Genomic DNA, 17,700 nt, shown 5'->3' on the forward strand with positions numbered 1-17,700 from the left:
ACTACTAATTTTGCCGGTTCTAATGAGGATACTGTGCGATTACACTTCAGATGAATAACCCTAATATTCTTTCTTTTATTCTTCTTCTAACCATTTTTTTTTGAAACAAGTAAAGGTGCCCTCAAGCTATTTTGTAGAACACCATATGGATGCACTTCTTCAACGTGCTAACTACAGCTAATTCATGTCCTTGATAAAACAAAGCAATGAAAATAACCAAGTAATTAAAAAAGGAAATAATCAAAATTCGAGTGAAATCAAACCCATTGCTATTGAAGAAGATGACTATATCGAAGGGTTGAATTCTATAATTCAGAAAACCTATTATCCAGATCTTTCTCACATGAAAGCTGATGTGGAAGGTCTTGGTAATGAGCTTGAAAACGATACTATTCAAGAAAAAAATGACGCAGTTCATAAACAGGTAGCATTACTCCCAAAGAATGAATATCTTGTGCAAAAGCTTCAGCATAATAATCAAGACTTAACACTTGCTGATTACCAGTCAAAGTTTACTTCTGAAGATAATGCTTCCTTTTCTGAATTATTCCTTATTGAGAAAGATGCAAGAAAAGAATTACTCCAAAAGCGCTATGGTGTGAAGCTCGACGAAAAATCAATGGGTGCAGCTTCCTCCTCTCAAGAAAAAATAAAGCCAAGGAATTCAATTGCATGGAAAGAAAGACCCAATGTTATTCAGACTTGGAATTCTAAGCAAAAAAATTCGTTAATGTTTTACCCTCAAACCTCAGAGAAATCTGCTGTAACTAAAGCAAGAAGCCAGCATCAACGAATCATTAGTTCATCCACTCGGCTTGATGATAACTTTCTTAAAGAAGCCAACGCACCCAGCCAGGAACCTTTGCCAGAGCCGACTATTAATAAGCGTGAAGCCTCAATCAATGGATATCCATTAATCGGCTCAAATTATAAGTATGCATCCGGAAACTCATCGACTAGTTTTTATATTCCCGAGACTTCAAGAAGAGAGAAGTTGCATGAAATGCAACTTCAGAATCTAAAAGCTCATAATAATGTGCCTTCAAATTCTATTAGTTCCGGAGAACCCACGTCAGCTACTTCTACTAGACTTCCTTCTAGGCTGTCTACATTGACGCCAGCAGCTAGGCGTCTTGTAGCCCAATCCTATCTTACAACTCCCAATAAGGAATCTCCGCTGCATCGTCGTTTAACGACAGCTTCAATTCCAAAGTTTTCTTGGACACCTACTCCTCGTACAAAAGATCCCACTACGACTAAACGACTCTAAAACAATATAATGAGCAAGTAATGAATGAATGGATAGAATGGTGCTATAGGCAACTCATTTTTGGTAAATAAATGGATTGATATACGGTCAATTTAATTAGGTTTGATGATAAAAATAAAATCAGATTTAAATAAATTCACCATGTTTTTTTGTATAGAGAAATTAAACTACCAAAAGAATTTTTATACCAAAACCCCTATTATTCCCTTTTTATAGACAGTAAGACTTATAAACGCTTACTCTTCTTTTTGAAATTCAATGGAATGGTTTTGTGTTGACTCCCAAAGAGAAGAAAATGCAAAGAGCCTCATTTCGTAGAATGTTCCTGGCTTATTGAGAGAATACCATTGATGGAGGAGCGAAGATCTAAGGACTAGAATGATTCCGTCATGTAAACGAACAGAATGCTTAATTGCAGGGATTTTTAATTCCACATCTTGTAAATCACCAACAACGATAATGACTGTAAACCCATACTTGACAGATGAGTCAGACACGGGAATGGATACCTTATTCTCAGCTTCAATTTGACGGATAGAAAAGTTAGGAAAAGCACCGAAACGTGCTTGTTGAGGAGCCAACTCTAATTTTAGTAAGGACTCATGATATTTGGGCGTATGTGCACTTAAGAGTCCACTTGCAAACCGAAACAAAGGAGAGCATTTTTGAATCAACTCACTATACGCAAGTGAACGAACAGTATCAGCAGATTTAATTAGTGATTTTCCTCGTTTGTCGTAATCCGTTCCAAAAAGATAGTAGGTTTGTTTTGGTTCCTGCTTTTGAGCAGAAAGAAACTGTTGAATAGTTCCGAACAATTCTTTAGTAAATGAAGAACCAGCAGTTTCATCTAAAGCGTACAATAATAGATTACCCCGCTTATCACCCATCTGATAACCAAGTTGTTCCTGCTCTTTTGTCTGACTTGAACAACCTGTTTCTTCTATTTTCAGTTCAGAGCTGTTTGAGTCGTCCTTCATCGATTTGGACAGAGACTTCAAGGACACGTCTTCCAATTTAATCCTCTTCTTTCGTTGCTTCTCAACGATTTCTCGAGTTTTCTCCAATTTTTGGGCTTTTAGTTTTTCTGCTCGGGCTTCTTTCCTTCTTTTTTTAGGAGGCTCGTTTTGCTCCTGTTCATTGTTGACAGGTTCATTCTCAATCTTTTTTTCCTGTGCGTTTCCTTCTGACTTTACAACTGTTAACTTTCCTGTTCCAAAGCATCACTGCTATGCACTTACCATTTTATGGAGTATATTGAATAATTGTTATGGAGGCTAGCAAGCTAAACTCACAATGCAAGGATTTTCAGCTAAACCGAACAGTTTCAATTTGTAATAAAAGATTGAAGAGAAACAAAAGAAGAAATTTTTATTTTCTTTAAGAATCTTCAGTTTTTTTCTTTCTTTTTCTGCCCTTTGTGCTGCTTCTATTATGAACCACCATCTCGCCTTACTATAAATCAAGAACGAAAAGAGCATATCCGTTTTGATTCTTTAGTTCTTTAAAATTATTCACAACGTCTACATTCTTCTATAAACTTGTCAAAGAAAATCCCCCAATGTTACATTTCTATGAATATCATAGTCTTTACTCGATAATACGAAACTAGAATACCGCGACGGAACGAGACTAATTAGTGCGCTGAATATTCGTGCATCGTGTACTACATCCTAAATGTTCGTTAAATGTTTTGACAAGGTAACCGTTACGCGTCCTCAGCAAAGTTGATGAAAACATTTTACGTGAATTGTTTGGGTTTTATTTGGTTTAAATATTAAGATTTGTTATAACTTTTAGAAAAGGATTATTAAGGAAATAATTATACTGCAATCGTTTCGAATTCGGGAGATATTAACGCATAAGAACTATCTGTCTTTTTGATTTATATTCGCTCGTTACGAAACTTACAAGATTTCGAGTATTGGTTTTTTTATTTATCACAAACTATAATTTATTAATGCTTGTACTGGTTGACAATGAGTGAAAATGAGTCTGGTGCAGGACAGATACTTCATCAAAAACGAGGTTTTTCAGAGCAGGAGGATGACTATTATGAGGTAAATAAGGTTTCAAAAAAGTACCTTCTGGAACAACTACAAACAAGCCGACGATGTTATGAAGCGTCATCCAACAGCTTGGAAAAACAAAAGACCATACTCTATGATAAATTACGACACATCGCGTTTCTCCTCAGTTGGTGGCCTCTAATAGCTCAACAGTTTTATAGCATTTTCCAAAATCGCGAGTCTGCTGATTTTGGGACTGAACAGTCGATTGCGCTCTTGGAGCAGATTCCTGACATGGAACATATAAAGAAATCGCTTGAAAATGACCAATCTGCAATTCGAGCAATTTTAAACGAATCTTTTACTTCAGAAATCTTGGAGAAATTATCTTCATCAACCGATTCTCAGTCTGCTTTCACTTTTCCCATAAAAGATAATTCCCAATTAAGTGAACGTAAAGAGACTCTTGATTCCGAAATAGAAAGAGTAATGAACGATATCCAATCTACAGAAGATCGCCTGCATAGTGCTCTTAAACTTCCCGAGCGGTCTAGTAGTTACACATTACGATGCATTAATGAATCCGTAAGTTCGCATCCCTCTGCGAAAACGGAAAGCCAAAAAAATGGAATGGAAAACGGTACTTCTGTTGGTGAAGCTTTGGGGCAGCAATCTCAGTTGCAAGAGCTTTCCCGGCTACAAGAAGAGCAACAAGTCATAATGAATTTATATTCTCAGCAGATGTCTTCTATGGATTCCAAATTGAATGAGATTGACAATGTCATTCTTAAGCGAAAAAATGAGCTTGGAAGTGTTGACTGGGAACATCTCCAGAAAAGCCCTTCACTATTGAATTTAATGCACGTTGTAACTTTGACGTCCGCTCAATACGAGGTCCTTCAACAATTGCATAACGAATGTTTTGAAGATAAAGAATTTTTTCTGCAACAGAAACGGAACTTCGATGATTCTTCTAGGTCACATTACCATTCCATATTGTATGATTTAGACACGCAAATTGCCGCACTTCAGAAAGATGAACGTAGAATTGCACAAGCTAAAGAAGATCTTTTGAAAGCAAGTGAAAAAAAACAAGCAGGCCTAAATGAGAAAGCTGGCTCCTTAACCGAAAAAGTAGATAAACTTAAGGAACTAGATCTCCAGGTGGAAGAAACCAAGAAAAAGACGGAATCATTAAAAGATTCTGTTACTACTAAGTTAGAAAATGGAAAGAAATCTTTGCTTTTTCAAAAAGAGTTATCGAAATTCTTAACTCAAGAATTGGCTCATACCGAGCGGGCTTTCCGCCTAGCTAATAAACAAGTTTTAAACAAAAATGATTTGCGCTTGGAAGAATTAATTAATAGATATAAACTCGAAAAGGATAAAGCAGAGCAAAAATATTTTGTTACCATGAAATCTGGAGATAGTCTACATGCCGAGGTTAAAGCATTACGTGAAAAATACAAGAAAACGGATGAGTTTACCTCTAAAATGTTACATTCTCAACATTTGATTACCTTGGAAATTGTGAAATTAGAACAAAGTATCTCTGAATTATCGGAGGTTCGAAATACGTCTTCAAGACACTCGGTTGAGTTTCAAGTTAAACAAGCAACTCATAATTTTTCGATAGCTAGCCAAGAAGAGAAGGTGAATAATTTAGAGGGAATAATTGAAAAGGCGAAATCCGAGTTAACCGATTTGAATGAACAGTCATCAATGCTATCATCAAATATTGATTCCTTGGAAAAAAGAAATGAACGTCATGAATGGCAAAAGCAAAAATTGAACAACAGTGCTGTATCTTCATCCGAAGAGGAAATGAAGATGTATAGAGCTATGTGTAAATGTTCTGTTTGCAATTTTGAACGTTGGAAAAATTCAGCAATATCACTGTGTGGGCATGCTTTTTGTTATGAATGTATTCAAAAAAGAATAGAAACACGTCAAAGACGCTGTCCTATATGTGGCCGGGGATTTGGAGCTTCGGATGTTGTTCCTATGCAATTATAATTTGCTTGTCGTACTGTACATGCTTAATATGTAAAGTATAGAAACATAATGGTCATTGGTTCACCCTTTGTGAATAATTGAATTGGGGGTTATTTAGGATTTCATAATTAATTACTCTTTTTTAGAAATATGCATGTGCATCGCATGTAAACTTGTGATATGTATAATTAATTAGTATTACGTTTGTTCAAACGCGAGTAATAATCGTGAATCATTAACTTTGTTCTGTCTATATAATAAACGCAATGGTTTATTTTTGATCAGCAACAACAGCATTCTCTAACTGGGTCATTATCATACCCACTTTTTTAGAATACTGACGTTGTAGGTCCTCTCTTCCACTTTTATTGGCATCCTTCATTAATCTCTGGTAATAAATACGAACCATTTGTTTCACGTCTTGAATTAAGTCAATGGAAGGAGTAGCCATAAAATGTTCAATAATCTTCTTGGCACCATTCTGATAAATTCCAAACACTTTGGAAGCCTTTGGGAATGAAACATCTTGCACTTTGGGTTGCAGAGACTTAAGCACTTGTATCATGGTTGACATATTCTTGAGCATTTGCAAACATGCGCCTCGATTCATGGATTCTAATTTGTAAAACTTCGCATAAAGCAAGAAATCTAAAAAACCATTGATTCCATGGATTACAAAACTATACGTTAAGTTAGAGGAATGAATATAAAATGTTAAGGCTTACTTGTGCTCCCATGAAGGTAAACAGTTCTTTAATTTTAAAACTGTTGACACGATCGTGGCATTTAAATGTACAATAGAACTATCGGGTCGGCCTCTGTATTCAACGACATAATCAGGGAGGGTCACAGTTTCCTGTAAAGTATTCATATATCGTAATCGTATCTCCATTCTTATTAATAGTAGCGCATCAAACTTTGTTTGTTGAAGTCTGTCAAAAGTATCTGCATAAACACTTTCGAAGGGTCAGCTTGATTTTTTATAAATTGTAAACAAACCTTTCTAGTGAATTGGTTTCAGTGGGACTAAAGTCCGTTCTTGAAAATGGTATAATGCTGCCGTCTAAATTAACTTGGGATCGACGCAAAATATCAGATAAATCGTCCCGTTCTAGATAAATTGAAAAACATCTTTGAAGAACCCACTCCATAGAATTGTAGAAGTAACACAGTAGTTCGATTAAATCTGAATCCTCACTAAGCACCGAGACAGGCAGTTTCTTGTCTGCAATTAGCTGACCTTCGTATTGCAGCAATCGCCTGTTTTCAGACATGCATATTTCATCAAGGTTAGTCGAATCCCTTTTGCAATTTTTCATAAGCCCTATTAACTGCGGATAAATTAGATCATCATGTAACATTCGGAAACGGAGAGTGTCATCGATATCTTCATGTTCATCATCAAACTTCTTGTATTCTTTTAACAAGGCGGATCGACATATGTCTACATGATTAATAACTCTATTTACAAAAAATACCACCATACCTGACATGTATTCTGCGCATCGGACTTGAAAACGGCTTAAGAGATCCTTTAGCAAATCGTAAAACTCATTTAGATTTAAGGACATAGTTGGTAGATAATCCTGCAAATCTCGTAAATATTCAACAACATTAATATGGCACTGCTAGGTTAGCAATTGATGAATATGTTAATTTTTCGCATACTTTAAATATGGGGAACTTGGAATATTCTCGCCAATTCGAAGATACACGAAAAGAATCAACGTCAGAGAATATCTTTTCAAGATGACTAGTCATAAAACGGAATAGCTGTGGTACGTAATGAACTTGCAAAAATTCTGTAAGAAAATTGACCGCAAATTTTCGAGAGAAGTGTGAACTATGCCGTTAGTATATTTAAGCTAATAGAAAAATTGACATACTCTTCAAGGTATATGATTGCATCTTCTAAAAAGCTCACCGTAGAAGAAAGCACAGAAGAAGCATGAAATATCGATGGACTCACTAAAATTGGGTGACCTGCTAATCGAGAAATATCCTTTGAACCAGAAAAAAGCTCAATTGTGGAAACAGAAGCAGTGGAGCGCTTAGCTAAAAAGCTGGGAGCAACTGATGTTACCAAATTACTAACATATTTATGAAAAGTACTTTCATTTTCGACGGCAACCTCGTTTGTAACATCAAATAATTTATCCACCTGGTTTTGGCCTGGAAGGTTGTAGATAGACAACTCATCGCTATGTTCGACATTTCCAATCTTCTCTGCAGTTTCATTTTTTGACAACAGGTAATCACGAAGCAGTAATCTCAATTCACCTTCCATGGCTTGCACTAAAGGCTCATAAGTAAAAGGCTGAAATTCTGTTGCTTCAACTTCGGGGCTTTTCGGTGCTACGAAATGCTTATGAGTGGCACCATTGGATTTAAGGGATTGAGAAGCGCCTATAGCAGTTTGGGTTTCGGGGCTCATCAAGTATTCGTGAACACCGCGATGATGCATAACGATGCATCTGAATCTTAGAAACAGCTCTTCAAAAAAGTCAGACAAAATTTTCTCATTGGTACACGATTCAGCACTTAATTCAAATTCAGCGAAAAAGCCAGGTAGGTTACTGCCGTGAGTATCTTTGGTACTCAGGGCGTATTTTGAAATAAACTCACGAGATACAGTATCCACAGTTGAAAAAATCTCAGCAGAAGTACGAGATTTTAGTGCGGATATTGCATTTGGTAGTTTCCCTAGTAAATTTAGAGATTCTAAGATAATCCGCAGATCACGAAAACTATCCTGGCCAAACTTCATCTCAACACACTCTGGAAGCTAAAAATTAGCTACCTTTGTATCATTACATCTTTCTTACCCCCAATGATAAAGACTTTCGTAAATAATTAAGTTGTTCATGTTGTTCACGCTTGAGAACGGTTTTTGGTTCGGCTAAAAAATTACGTAGAAAAAGAGGTTCAGAGACTAAACAAAGTTAAAACGCACGTTCATTGTGACAAAAATACATACTTCGTAAAGAACTAGAGCTGCAAGCAGAGATGATGGGATAAGCTAAAGGTTTTTTAAGAAAGACGATGGAAATAAGGTCATCCGATAGAACATCTTCCAGATGAGATATCAACCCAATTAGACGACTTTTGAATTGTTCAACGACTAAAATTCCATCGAATGCTGGATGCATTAAGCGTTCTCGAACGCGATGAACTAAATTACAAAGATTATAGTAATCCTTAGCTTGTAATAATTTTGGGGTTGTCTCAAACACTTCATTTGCCTCGTTAATTTCCTTAAGGATCTCTATAATCTTTTGATGCTGTGAGCTTCTTGTCATTACTTGTTGTAGATCTTTGACGTTGGCAACGCCAATATGCTGCCTAGAGTTTTCCAGCGAACTCTTCAAAGTATTAATTCTAACAAGACATCTTTGTATCCCATCAATAATTTCTCCATATGCCGACACACTTCGAGCAAAATCATCTTTGTGTTGATCTGCGACAGCTTGCAAAGAAGAACTCACTCTATCGTATACCCGTAAGAAAGACTTGTGATCTCTACCAAATGAATCCTCATCTAGTAACTCGAGAGCAGTAGATATAGGACGATACTGTTTTATGTCGTTAGTCACTGCTTCAGCAGGTATGATTCTTACATCTTCACGGCATAGATCTTTCCATTCATCCTCGATTTCTTGAACCAAAACTAATACTCAGTTAGATAGATATTGATTTCAATATTCACAAACATTTTAAATCATGCATTTTCATTCCACGCATCGCACTTTCACCTCGCCTTTCGCGATCTGGTGCTGAATTGGAGTTTCCATGCTTTTCAGGTGACACTAATCTTGAATGACTGTTGATAGAATTCCCTTTCTTTTTGGAATTTGAATAAAATCTGGTATCCATCAAATCCAATAACTTTTGTATTAGAACGAGGTTTTATTTACGCTTTTAAGAAATGGCGTATATCAATGAAATGTCAAGTTACAGCATTCTACACTATTTGCTTTAGCACGCCTTAAACTGCACTCCGAATTGGTCATTTACCACGCTTTGGCAGTATACGTAATCCCAGTACTACACCAAACAGGAATCAGTTTATTTCCTAGGCAGTCCTGGATTGAAATATTAAAAATGTTCTCGTGTTCTATTATTAAATTTTCGTAATTTATAGATTTTTCCTTTCCAAATAGTAACCAATGAAGGGATAAATTACTCACAGCGTAAGAGTTAGATAGTACTACGAAAACAACACGAAACAATGTTACCAAAGAGAAGACTTCAATGTATGGGCATGCGAACAAAGCTACAAAAAATCACCAGACAGTGTGATAGATTTCATGTTATCATAGCCTAACCTACTTTATATATATTTACAACTCTCATATCTGCCCAAAAGAAATCAACTTGTCCGTAACGTTCACGTAAGGAGGGGAATGGACATAAATCAACGATAAATACAATCATATTATAAGTTTTCGCATTAGAAGTTATTAAAAGATGATATTTTAGCTTGAACAGAGAAAACCAATGACAATACGTTACTGATTTCTCACCATCGTCATATACAAAATTGCAATCCAAAAAACGTCGATATCTTTTTCCACTCTTACCAACAATCAAATTACACTCAAGTAGAAGCATCACCACAAGCAGGGTCTTCATCAGGAAAGTCAAGCTCTTCGCCAAGCTCATCGCAACCCTCAGTAAAATTATCTTCATATCCTCGTTCAGCAACATGCATTCCTTTCGATTCTCGGTATATTTTAGAAAAATACAGGCGTAAAGTGCGTAAACCTCGAACGTATCCTTTGTCGTACGACTCAGGGTGCTGTGGAGGACAAGTCGCATCTGAAAGCATATTTTTGTCTTCCGCAAATACGCAATTCGCAAAATCTACTATTCTAATATCGATTTCTCTCGCACTTGCGCCCTCATGATCTAATGAACTACTAGATCCATTGCTCGGCGAAGGCTCGCCATCATATATAAATAAAAGAGAGCTCGCATATAACCTTGAACCTCTCAACAACCGAACAATCTGTTCCAAATGTCTCAATTTTCTTAAAATAGCAGGGACATGATGTATTAGTACGTGTTCATTATCCTCATCGTCCTCCATCCATCCTAAAAATCGCATCAATGCAAGCTGGAACTCCTCACCCGCTTTTATATCTCTACCGACGTACTTATCCTCAAATGTGTACGACTGACAATTTGAATGCCACACTTGCATTCCGCAAATTCTGACACCCAATACACGAGATGTAGTCATAGCACATTTCTTGGTTTGAGATGCTTTCTTTTTTTCAGTAGCCATTATACCATATTGCCTGGTCCCCATTTTAACATCCAAAACACAAGGACGATTCATTCCACTCGTCAAATCTTCAATAACAATATAGCGTTCTATTTGAGTTGATCTATTCAAGGCATCAGGATCCTCTTTCGGCTGTTTTAATTTTTCATGCTCTTCGGGTAATGCCTTTGACAGCACTGGAAATGAAGTCGTCCTATGTGCTCGATCAGTTGTAGAATTATTATCGACAGCTTCAAGTGGAGGAGGATCCTCAAACGAATCTTCGTTATCCATAGCAAATATCGGGTCTTCTGATGCATTTTTCTGGGCTTGCATCTTTTTAGAGTATTCAATGTACTTAGACGACTTCGGCAAACCTGGTTTGCATTCATAGTCGCCCAACATCTCAGACAAGCGGGGAAATTCGTCAGACTCTGGTTCTTCCCACACAGCATCCGAGGAATATCGTCTTTGGTTTCGAGTCCCTTTGTTTTGCTTATTTAAAGGATCATAGTCCATTTCTTCATTTTCCTCGTCAACAGCTGTACACATGTCGTAGCACTTATCCTCTACGCTACAGGACAAACTCTTGTTGGGATCAGTCTCGGAATTTCGTCTAGAACGAGGAACATTATCATAAGGGAAAACATTAACAGTGTTATCTCTGAAAACAGAGGGTCTGCTAGATCGATGAGTATTCCGTAACTTGTAGCGAGAGGCTAGTGATTGACGAGCATGTTTTGGAGCAAAAACCTCTTTTAAAACTTGTTCACGCAATTTTCTGTTGATTAACGTGGTACCCCAAGGTGTTTTTCGAGGTTCTGGAGAATCGGTACTATTAGACAATGGCCGATCGTCCAAAGAACTGGACTTGTTATGGTAGCTTCCTCCAGTATCATATCGACAGTGACCAGGCAGCATCCATTCGGGAAAAATGTGTCGATTCTGTTCTACACTGACTTCCGGAATGTAACCACAGGTTTGACTTTGAGATTGCCCATATATATTCTTTTTGTGGGTTTTAGAAGAAGACTTGGATGCGTCTTGATCCTTTTCACCAGCTTCTGTATCTTCTTTACTCTGATCTGTTTCAGTATGTGTAACATTCAAAACACCAATGTACTTAGGGATAAACGGTAATAATTCGGGGTGACAAGTCTCTATAGTTTCGTAAAAAGTATTTTCATTGCGAGTCAACGGCTTACAGACAGCTCTTCTAGAAAACCGAAAAAAAGCTGTATGACCGCCCACTTGATGTTTAAAAGGTTCTAGTTGGACGGTGATTGGATAATCAACATTCCAATTAAAAAAAGGATTCTCATCTGGGGGAGAAGATGAATTGGAGGAAAACGAAGAACGAGGAGTGGATAGAGGGCTAGAACGAGGACGAGATAGAGAACGATCAAATTCAAAAGATGCATCGGGTAAAAGAGGTAAATGCTGAGATGATCTAGTAGAGGGATGGTGAGGAATATAGGTAGCGGTGGTCTTTGAACTGGTGGATCCCTCTTTACGACCTCGAGAAGCCTTGGGAGTGGTTGTTAAAGAATCTTGAGGATTTGTATTAATTACGTTGGGTTCAAGAAGACCGGGGGTAGAGTTTGAATGATAGTTTTGATGAGAATAAATTGTGGATTGGTCAGGGATGGCAGGAGAAGATCGTCCAACAGAATCACCCTCAGGAACAGGATGCAAGGTGTTATTATTGCCATCATTAGTATTTAACGTAGAGGACGCAAATACGCGTAATGATTTACTGGCTTTTCTTGCAGGATGAACGTCCTGGGATGTTTGAGAATCGTTTGCATCCGGATCCAGCAACGAAGACTCCTGAACTTGGATTGAAGGTTCAGTAACTGAGAAGGGGGATTGGCGGTGCACATCAGCAGAATCAGAGGCCTGCAAAAGGTCTTTTAAAGATTCATGAAAAGAAACTTGATCGTTAGGACTAGGTAGCCGATAGTGATCGGAAGAACGTCGACTAAGTGGAGCGGTGCGAGATTGTACTTCATTCAATTGCGGACGGGGAGGATATGGAGAAACAAAACCATGATGATCGGATGATAAATTTTTAAGAGCATTGTTATCGAATTCAAATTTTGAAAACTGGTCACTTCGTCGTCTACCTGAAGACGAAACCTTTGAAGGGTGTCTAGATTTTTGCACTGAAAAATCCGAATTTCGTTCACGATTTTTCATTTCTTTCGCACGGAAACCGTTTTCTAGGCATTTTACCTTCTCTATTCTTCTCTCTGGATATTCGACGTCTCTACCACCACACGAACTTGGCAGGTAACACTTTGATGTGTTCTGCATAAATTCATAAGTTGATATTTATTGTTAAGCAATTTCTGCTGTAATATCCCGGCTCTAAACCCCAAATTCGACGAGTTGGTTTGTTTACTTCTTCATTCAGAGGCGTTTGGTTGTTGGTAAGTTGTTTGAATCAAGCTTCGCTACGTCTGAGTAACATTTTACTTAAGTGGGGGTACAGCTAGGCACGTTACAAGTCCGTACCATACCAATCGTGGATTCTTTACGTTATCCTTGTTACCGATCCTGGGTACAGTATCACTAAGTGGACTTCATAAGAAAATAGCACAAGTCAATTTTCCTCAGAATAATGTTACTAAAACGTTTTTAAATTAAAAAATAAAAACAGTTGGTATTCTTTTAATGCATAGAAATGACTAAAGGAAAAAATCCAAAAATCGACACCAGCAGGATTTGAACCTGCGCGCGGAGACCGCAATAGATTTCTAATCTATCCCTTTAACCACTCAGGCATAGTGTCTAACTGTTGAAAGTACTCGCAACAATAGATATGTATGTTATTAGGTATGAAATGAAGAAAAAGGTCTGAGTATCGTTGACACGGAAAACACAAGGTCATATCGGATGAAAGCGCTTTTCGTAAAATTACTTAAGAAGTTATACAAATTTTTAGGGAATAGAATAGGACGACTCGTATTCACGTGAAACGAACACTGACTATGAACTGGATTGGCATCGCTCATGCTCGTTAACCACATACGAGAGCTTACCATTGTGTTTCCTGTTCATTCTACTTGGCTCTCTTGTTTACAACGCATATGTTAGCGGGACCAATAGAAACTAGTATGCAAGCTATGTAAAGGAAATCTTTACTTTTAATGGTATAGGAGTTGCTGGTAGGAAAATGAGACTTTCACCGACTAGCAGAAAGTCTTTGTATAAACGCGAAACACATGGGTTAGAACAGATTACTGTAACAAATGAACACGGGAGGCTGTGTGACCTAGAGGACGTATTTGAGTACGGACCGTTTACTTTGACGGGAATACTGGTAGCAAATACACAGGAAAATGAACGTCGGAAAGAGAATACCACTCCTCTTGGTCATTCCATCAAAATATCACCGATCTGGATGTACAGCCTGAATGACGATTTTAAAGAAGGAATAATGAGGATATACATTCCGACATTGAATCGTCGATATGTTATCTTGTCTTCTTCAACTGAGTATCAACCGTATTTTGACCAGATTTTGGAAAAAAACAGACTATTCTATGTATTAAAGGATAAATTTAAGCAAGACATGGTACGAGGACATTTGCAAGACTATGACAGCTACATTTCCGTTGTAACGGACAAAATGAATTGTGCATCCGAATACCATGCTATCTTATTAATCCAAAAACACCTTCGTTTTCTCTTGTCGCAAATGACCAGCAGTCATTCTCTTCATATATGGGCGGAATCACCCTTTTTACACCGGATTCGTTCTTCCTATGAACATACCATATATCAAATCCATAAAAATATCCAGAGTGTTCGCTCTCGGCGGAGAAATACCAAGCGATCATCGGTTGCTGAAAAAGAGAATCAAGGCCTTCAACTTTTGGAAACTCAGAAACCGCCTTCTTTGGCTTTTCAACCTGTTCAACCTGTTCACTCAGCGCCTCTCACCATAGACCAACAACAGTTTTCTGTGCAAACACTTCCTATACGATACCCTCACAATGACTCTTGGCTTCCTGGTCTTCGGATTCTCGATCCAAACGTTGATGCTATCACCCTGTGGAAAGGAATCAAAGCAGCACAAGAAAATTCTAACTTTTCTTCAATTTCTCTTGAGAATGCATCCCAAATTGTTGCTCAGAATTTTCATACCACAACCTTGGAAGCTAAAACAAGAATTGTCGGGCATGGAGAAACATTGTTGCAATTAATGTATTCTGCACCTTTCTGGCGAGGATCAATTTTATTTAACGAATTGAAACATGCTATTGGATATCAAATTACAATAAATCAAGCCAGAGTGCAATTTCGGGAGCGTTGTCGACAGCGTATCCAATGGGTCGATCATTCTTTCCGCAAGTCGGAAAACGAAATTGATGATATCGATCCATTCTTAAAGAAAATAGACACTAGCAAAGTTTCTCTGTTTTTGTATAACTTTCTCCTTAGACAAATAAGTCTTGGGTTGCCAGGTGCAGATTATTCGTACGCTCAATACGTGCGTTTACTAAGTATGAAGTATGCTACGCAGCAAGATAGAGTTGAAGATCTATTAACTAGTATTCTTCCCGAATTTTTACAGTACTTCTCAAATGAATTTGGCTACTGGCCGGTATTCTCAATTTATAGTTACTTATATGAGTTGTGGAAAAAATTATATCCGGATGTTCGCTGTAATTTTCCTAATCTTTGGGACGAGGTGTATCTTAACAAGAAGAATACCTTTTCAAATATCGTGAAGGGTCTCCCAGTAACGACAACGGTTCCTGCTCCTTCCACTTCTATACCCTTCAACCCACGAGCGGCCTCATCGAATTCAACAAATTTGACTATGCTTCAATATTCGGATGTTGAAGCTGAGAAACAACGGCAAATTATGTTTTGTGAGTTGCAAAAAGTCTATCCTGTCCGGTTGGAATCTGATAAGCACTCAGGCATTTGGACTTGTCCTGTACAATGTTGTTTGTATTATTCAGTAAACGAGAATCCATTAAAGGCCAGTCCTCATGTTTATGTACATTTGCGAGGCCATTTGAAATCCGAACCTGTGTTGCGTGGATTATCCGATAACATGAGCACTTTGAATGAGGAAATTGAATTGGCGAGTCATGAAATGTAATCACCTATCAAGTAGGCGGAATACGGTTCACACATGTCAGTGAATGCAGTCTTACATTATTATTAATAGATTTGGCTACAATGGGATACGGTAATTATAAAAAGTATCCTCAAAGGGAAGCGGTTTATGGTCAATAGAGGAAATTTAGATATATATGTTGAATTAATGTATGTCGGATAAGAGAGATTATAATCATAAGCAAAAGCTAGACCATATAAAAATAGGTGGATGCCAAAGAATCATAAAAGCACATAGCAACCAACATGAAATCTCAATGCTGTAGATAAGAATACGATATACGTATAGATGGCGTTATAAGTCAAACAAAAAAAGGTAAATACCAACAAAAGAAATACTGAAAAGCGGCATAAGGTCATGCGGTATCGTTCGTGTAATTTTTTTATTTTACGGTTGACAAGCATGCCGAGGAAGTACGAGACCATCAATTGGGCAAGGATTATGAAGAGGGAGCATTAAACACAATACTGGTTTTTTTGGTGATAGGAAGGAAGTCATGCGCAGGGGATAGAAGAAGAACGGTTCTAATATATCTTTTTCTTTTCATCAACAGAGAACTTACCAGGACCAGTATTTACAAGATACAACAAACCTCCAATAATAGAAAGCGTTTGAAAAAAATCATAACGGTAAAAATCACGATGAGGGCTGTTTCTAGGAATGGACCAAAAACTATTTATAATAAAGTTGGATACTGAAAGGATTAGAACCAAGATAGCTGCAAAGTATTTAGCCTTGAAACCGATGACAACCATTGTACAAGCTGTTACAGAGAGCAAATGAACAAAGATACGGGTGTAGGTGATGCCACTTCCTTCCTTGGCTAAAAGGCCAATAAACATGAAAATAAGCAAAACACGACCACCAAGTTGGAAATAAGTACGCTTGTTATGCTCTGAAACGGCTGGTAATCCGGCGAAACGATTGAGACGGCGATGGATAAAGGTATCGCTAGCTACGAGACAAAGACCACCGATAACGCTGACGTTTCGGAAGAACATCTCACCGCTGGTAAGTAATCCATATGCGAAAGCTTGTAAAAGGGTAACAAACAATAAAGAACCAATAGCATAAACTTGACGTTTTCTAAATACCACCATTGTAGAACCAACAAACATGAGGACTACGCATAGCAAAAGCAAAAAAGGGGCAGTACCGAAACGGAAGCGGCGGTAATCACGCATATAAGAGACCTGATCGGGCCACTGTGTAACAATTCGGATTGCATCTTCAAAATAAGTAGCAACAATAAGGAATCGACCCAAAGCAGGCATATAGGGACCTAAGGGCGCCAAAAATATCTCTGCTTGTTCTACAATTTGAGAGGCACGTTCTGAAATTGTTCTTTGTCGAAGCCCATAGTTTGCGCGCGATGCGTAAGACTCCTGATTGACCGACAAAGGAATTGTTGAATATGGGGCACGTGAGGTCATTTTCTTTTCTTTCTATCGGCACCTGAGTTGATTAAATCCCTTTAGTATTACTATATCCTATATCTTTGGTAAACTTCCCTTCTTCAACGCTTGTTTCAACCTTTTATTTTTGTGTTTTGAGTATAGGAAAAGCGTAAGTTTCGATGATCACCATATCCCTGGCTTGTTGTTCCCATCGTCATATAAGGCATTCTTACCTAGCTTAACGCGGCTCCTTAAATGAACCGATGGGAGAGGGAAGGAAACTATTGTAGAGTTTATAAAAAAAACTAGTCTAAAGACAATTATTTATCTTGATTGATTCACCTCAGTTTCACTGCTTCGGTTTGCATCTCCTGAAGCGGTTTTCCGCTGACTTTCGCCGATATCTTTCCATACGATGGAAGCGACTTTTTGCTGTACAAAAATAGAAAACCGGATTCCTTTTGAAATAATAAAAAAAAAAACAAATCAATAGTTATGAAATAGCTCTCGTAGAAAGACGAATGCACTGTACTGGATGCAAAGGAAACATATGTCTTCTTCCTATTACGATTATGGTATAATATAATATTGTCTTAACGTCGTGATATCTGCTGAGAAGTGTCGAA

The 17,700-nt window shown here is 37.7% G+C and overlaps 7 protein-coding genes and 1 non-coding gene across 8 annotated transcripts; 3 read left to right on the top strand and 5 right to left on the bottom strand.

Annotated features, from left to right (window-relative positions):
• The first annotated feature begins 144 nt into the window (after positions 1-144).
• SOCG_03817 (stress response protein Bis1) lies at positions 145-1,391 on the top strand. Its single transcript, XM_013163727.1, has one exon. The coding sequence runs from the start codon at positions 185-187 to the stop codon at positions 1,268-1,270; it is 1,086 nt and encodes a 361-aa protein (XP_013019181.1). The 5' UTR covers positions 145-184; the 3' UTR covers positions 1,271-1,391.
• SOCG_03818 (calnexin independence factor Cif1) lies at positions 1,351-2,829 on the bottom strand. Its single transcript, XM_013163728.1, has 2 exons — positions 2,512-2,829; positions 1,351-2,460 (listed from the first exon to the last, which is right to left on the bottom strand). The coding sequence occupies exons 1-2, from the start codon at positions 2,512-2,514 to the stop codon at positions 1,507-1,509; spliced, it is 957 nt and encodes a 318-aa protein (XP_013019182.1). The 5' UTR covers positions 2,515-2,829; the 3' UTR covers positions 1,351-1,506.
• Positions 2,015-5,454, top strand: SOCG_03819 (ubiquitin-protein ligase E3 Brl2). The gene has a single exon (XM_013163729.1). It carries the CDS (start codon positions 3,250-3,252, stop codon positions 5,293-5,295), a length of 2,046 nt encoding a protein of 681 aa, XP_013019183.1. The 5' UTR covers positions 2,015-3,249; the 3' UTR covers positions 5,296-5,454.
• Positions 3,188-9,204, bottom strand: SOCG_03820 (exocyst complex subunit Sec8). Its single transcript, XM_013163730.1, has 10 exons — positions 8,985-9,204; positions 8,892-8,941; positions 8,252-8,846; positions 8,100-8,206; positions 7,161-8,059; positions 6,943-7,117; positions 6,761-6,899; positions 6,274-6,718; positions 6,000-6,230; positions 3,188-5,954 (listed from the first exon to the last, which is right to left on the bottom strand). The coding sequence occupies exons 1-10, from the start codon at positions 9,145-9,147 to the stop codon at positions 5,546-5,548; spliced, it is 3,213 nt and encodes a 1,070-aa protein (XP_013019184.1). The 5' UTR covers positions 9,148-9,204; the 3' UTR covers positions 3,188-5,545.
• Positions 9,205-9,568: 364 nt separating this feature from the next.
• Positions 9,569-12,986, bottom strand: SOCG_03821 (inositol polyphosphate kinase). The gene has a single exon (XM_013163731.1). The coding sequence runs from the start codon at positions 12,854-12,856 to the stop codon at positions 9,872-9,874; it is 2,985 nt and encodes a 994-aa protein (XP_013019185.1). The 5' UTR covers positions 12,857-12,986; the 3' UTR covers positions 9,569-9,871.
• Positions 12,987-13,173: 187 nt separating this feature from the next.
• Positions 13,174-15,868, top strand: SOCG_03822 (Rik1-associated factor Raf2). The gene has a single exon (XM_013163732.1). It carries the CDS (start codon positions 13,719-13,721, stop codon positions 15,657-15,659), a length of 1,941 nt encoding a protein of 646 aa, XP_013019186.1. The 5' UTR covers positions 13,174-13,718; the 3' UTR covers positions 15,660-15,868.
• Positions 13,253-13,334, bottom strand: SOCG_16248. Its single transcript has one exon. It is a non-coding gene; the product is annotated as a tRNA-Ser (tRNA).
• Positions 15,146-17,289, bottom strand: SOCG_03823 (cargo receptor for soluble protein). The gene has a single exon (XM_013163733.1). It carries the CDS (start codon positions 17,108-17,110, stop codon positions 16,202-16,204), a length of 909 nt encoding a protein of 302 aa, XP_013019187.1. The 5' UTR covers positions 17,111-17,289; the 3' UTR covers positions 15,146-16,201.
• Positions 17,290-17,700: the final 411 nt, after the last annotated feature.

This window comes from Schizosaccharomyces octosporus, assembly GCF_000150505.1.
Source record: "Schizosaccharomyces octosporus yFS286 unplaced genomic scaffold supercont6.2, whole genome shotgun sequence".
Classification (NCBI taxonomy): domain Eukaryota; kingdom Fungi; phylum Ascomycota; class Schizosaccharomycetes; order Schizosaccharomycetales; family Schizosaccharomycetaceae; genus Schizosaccharomyces; species Schizosaccharomyces octosporus.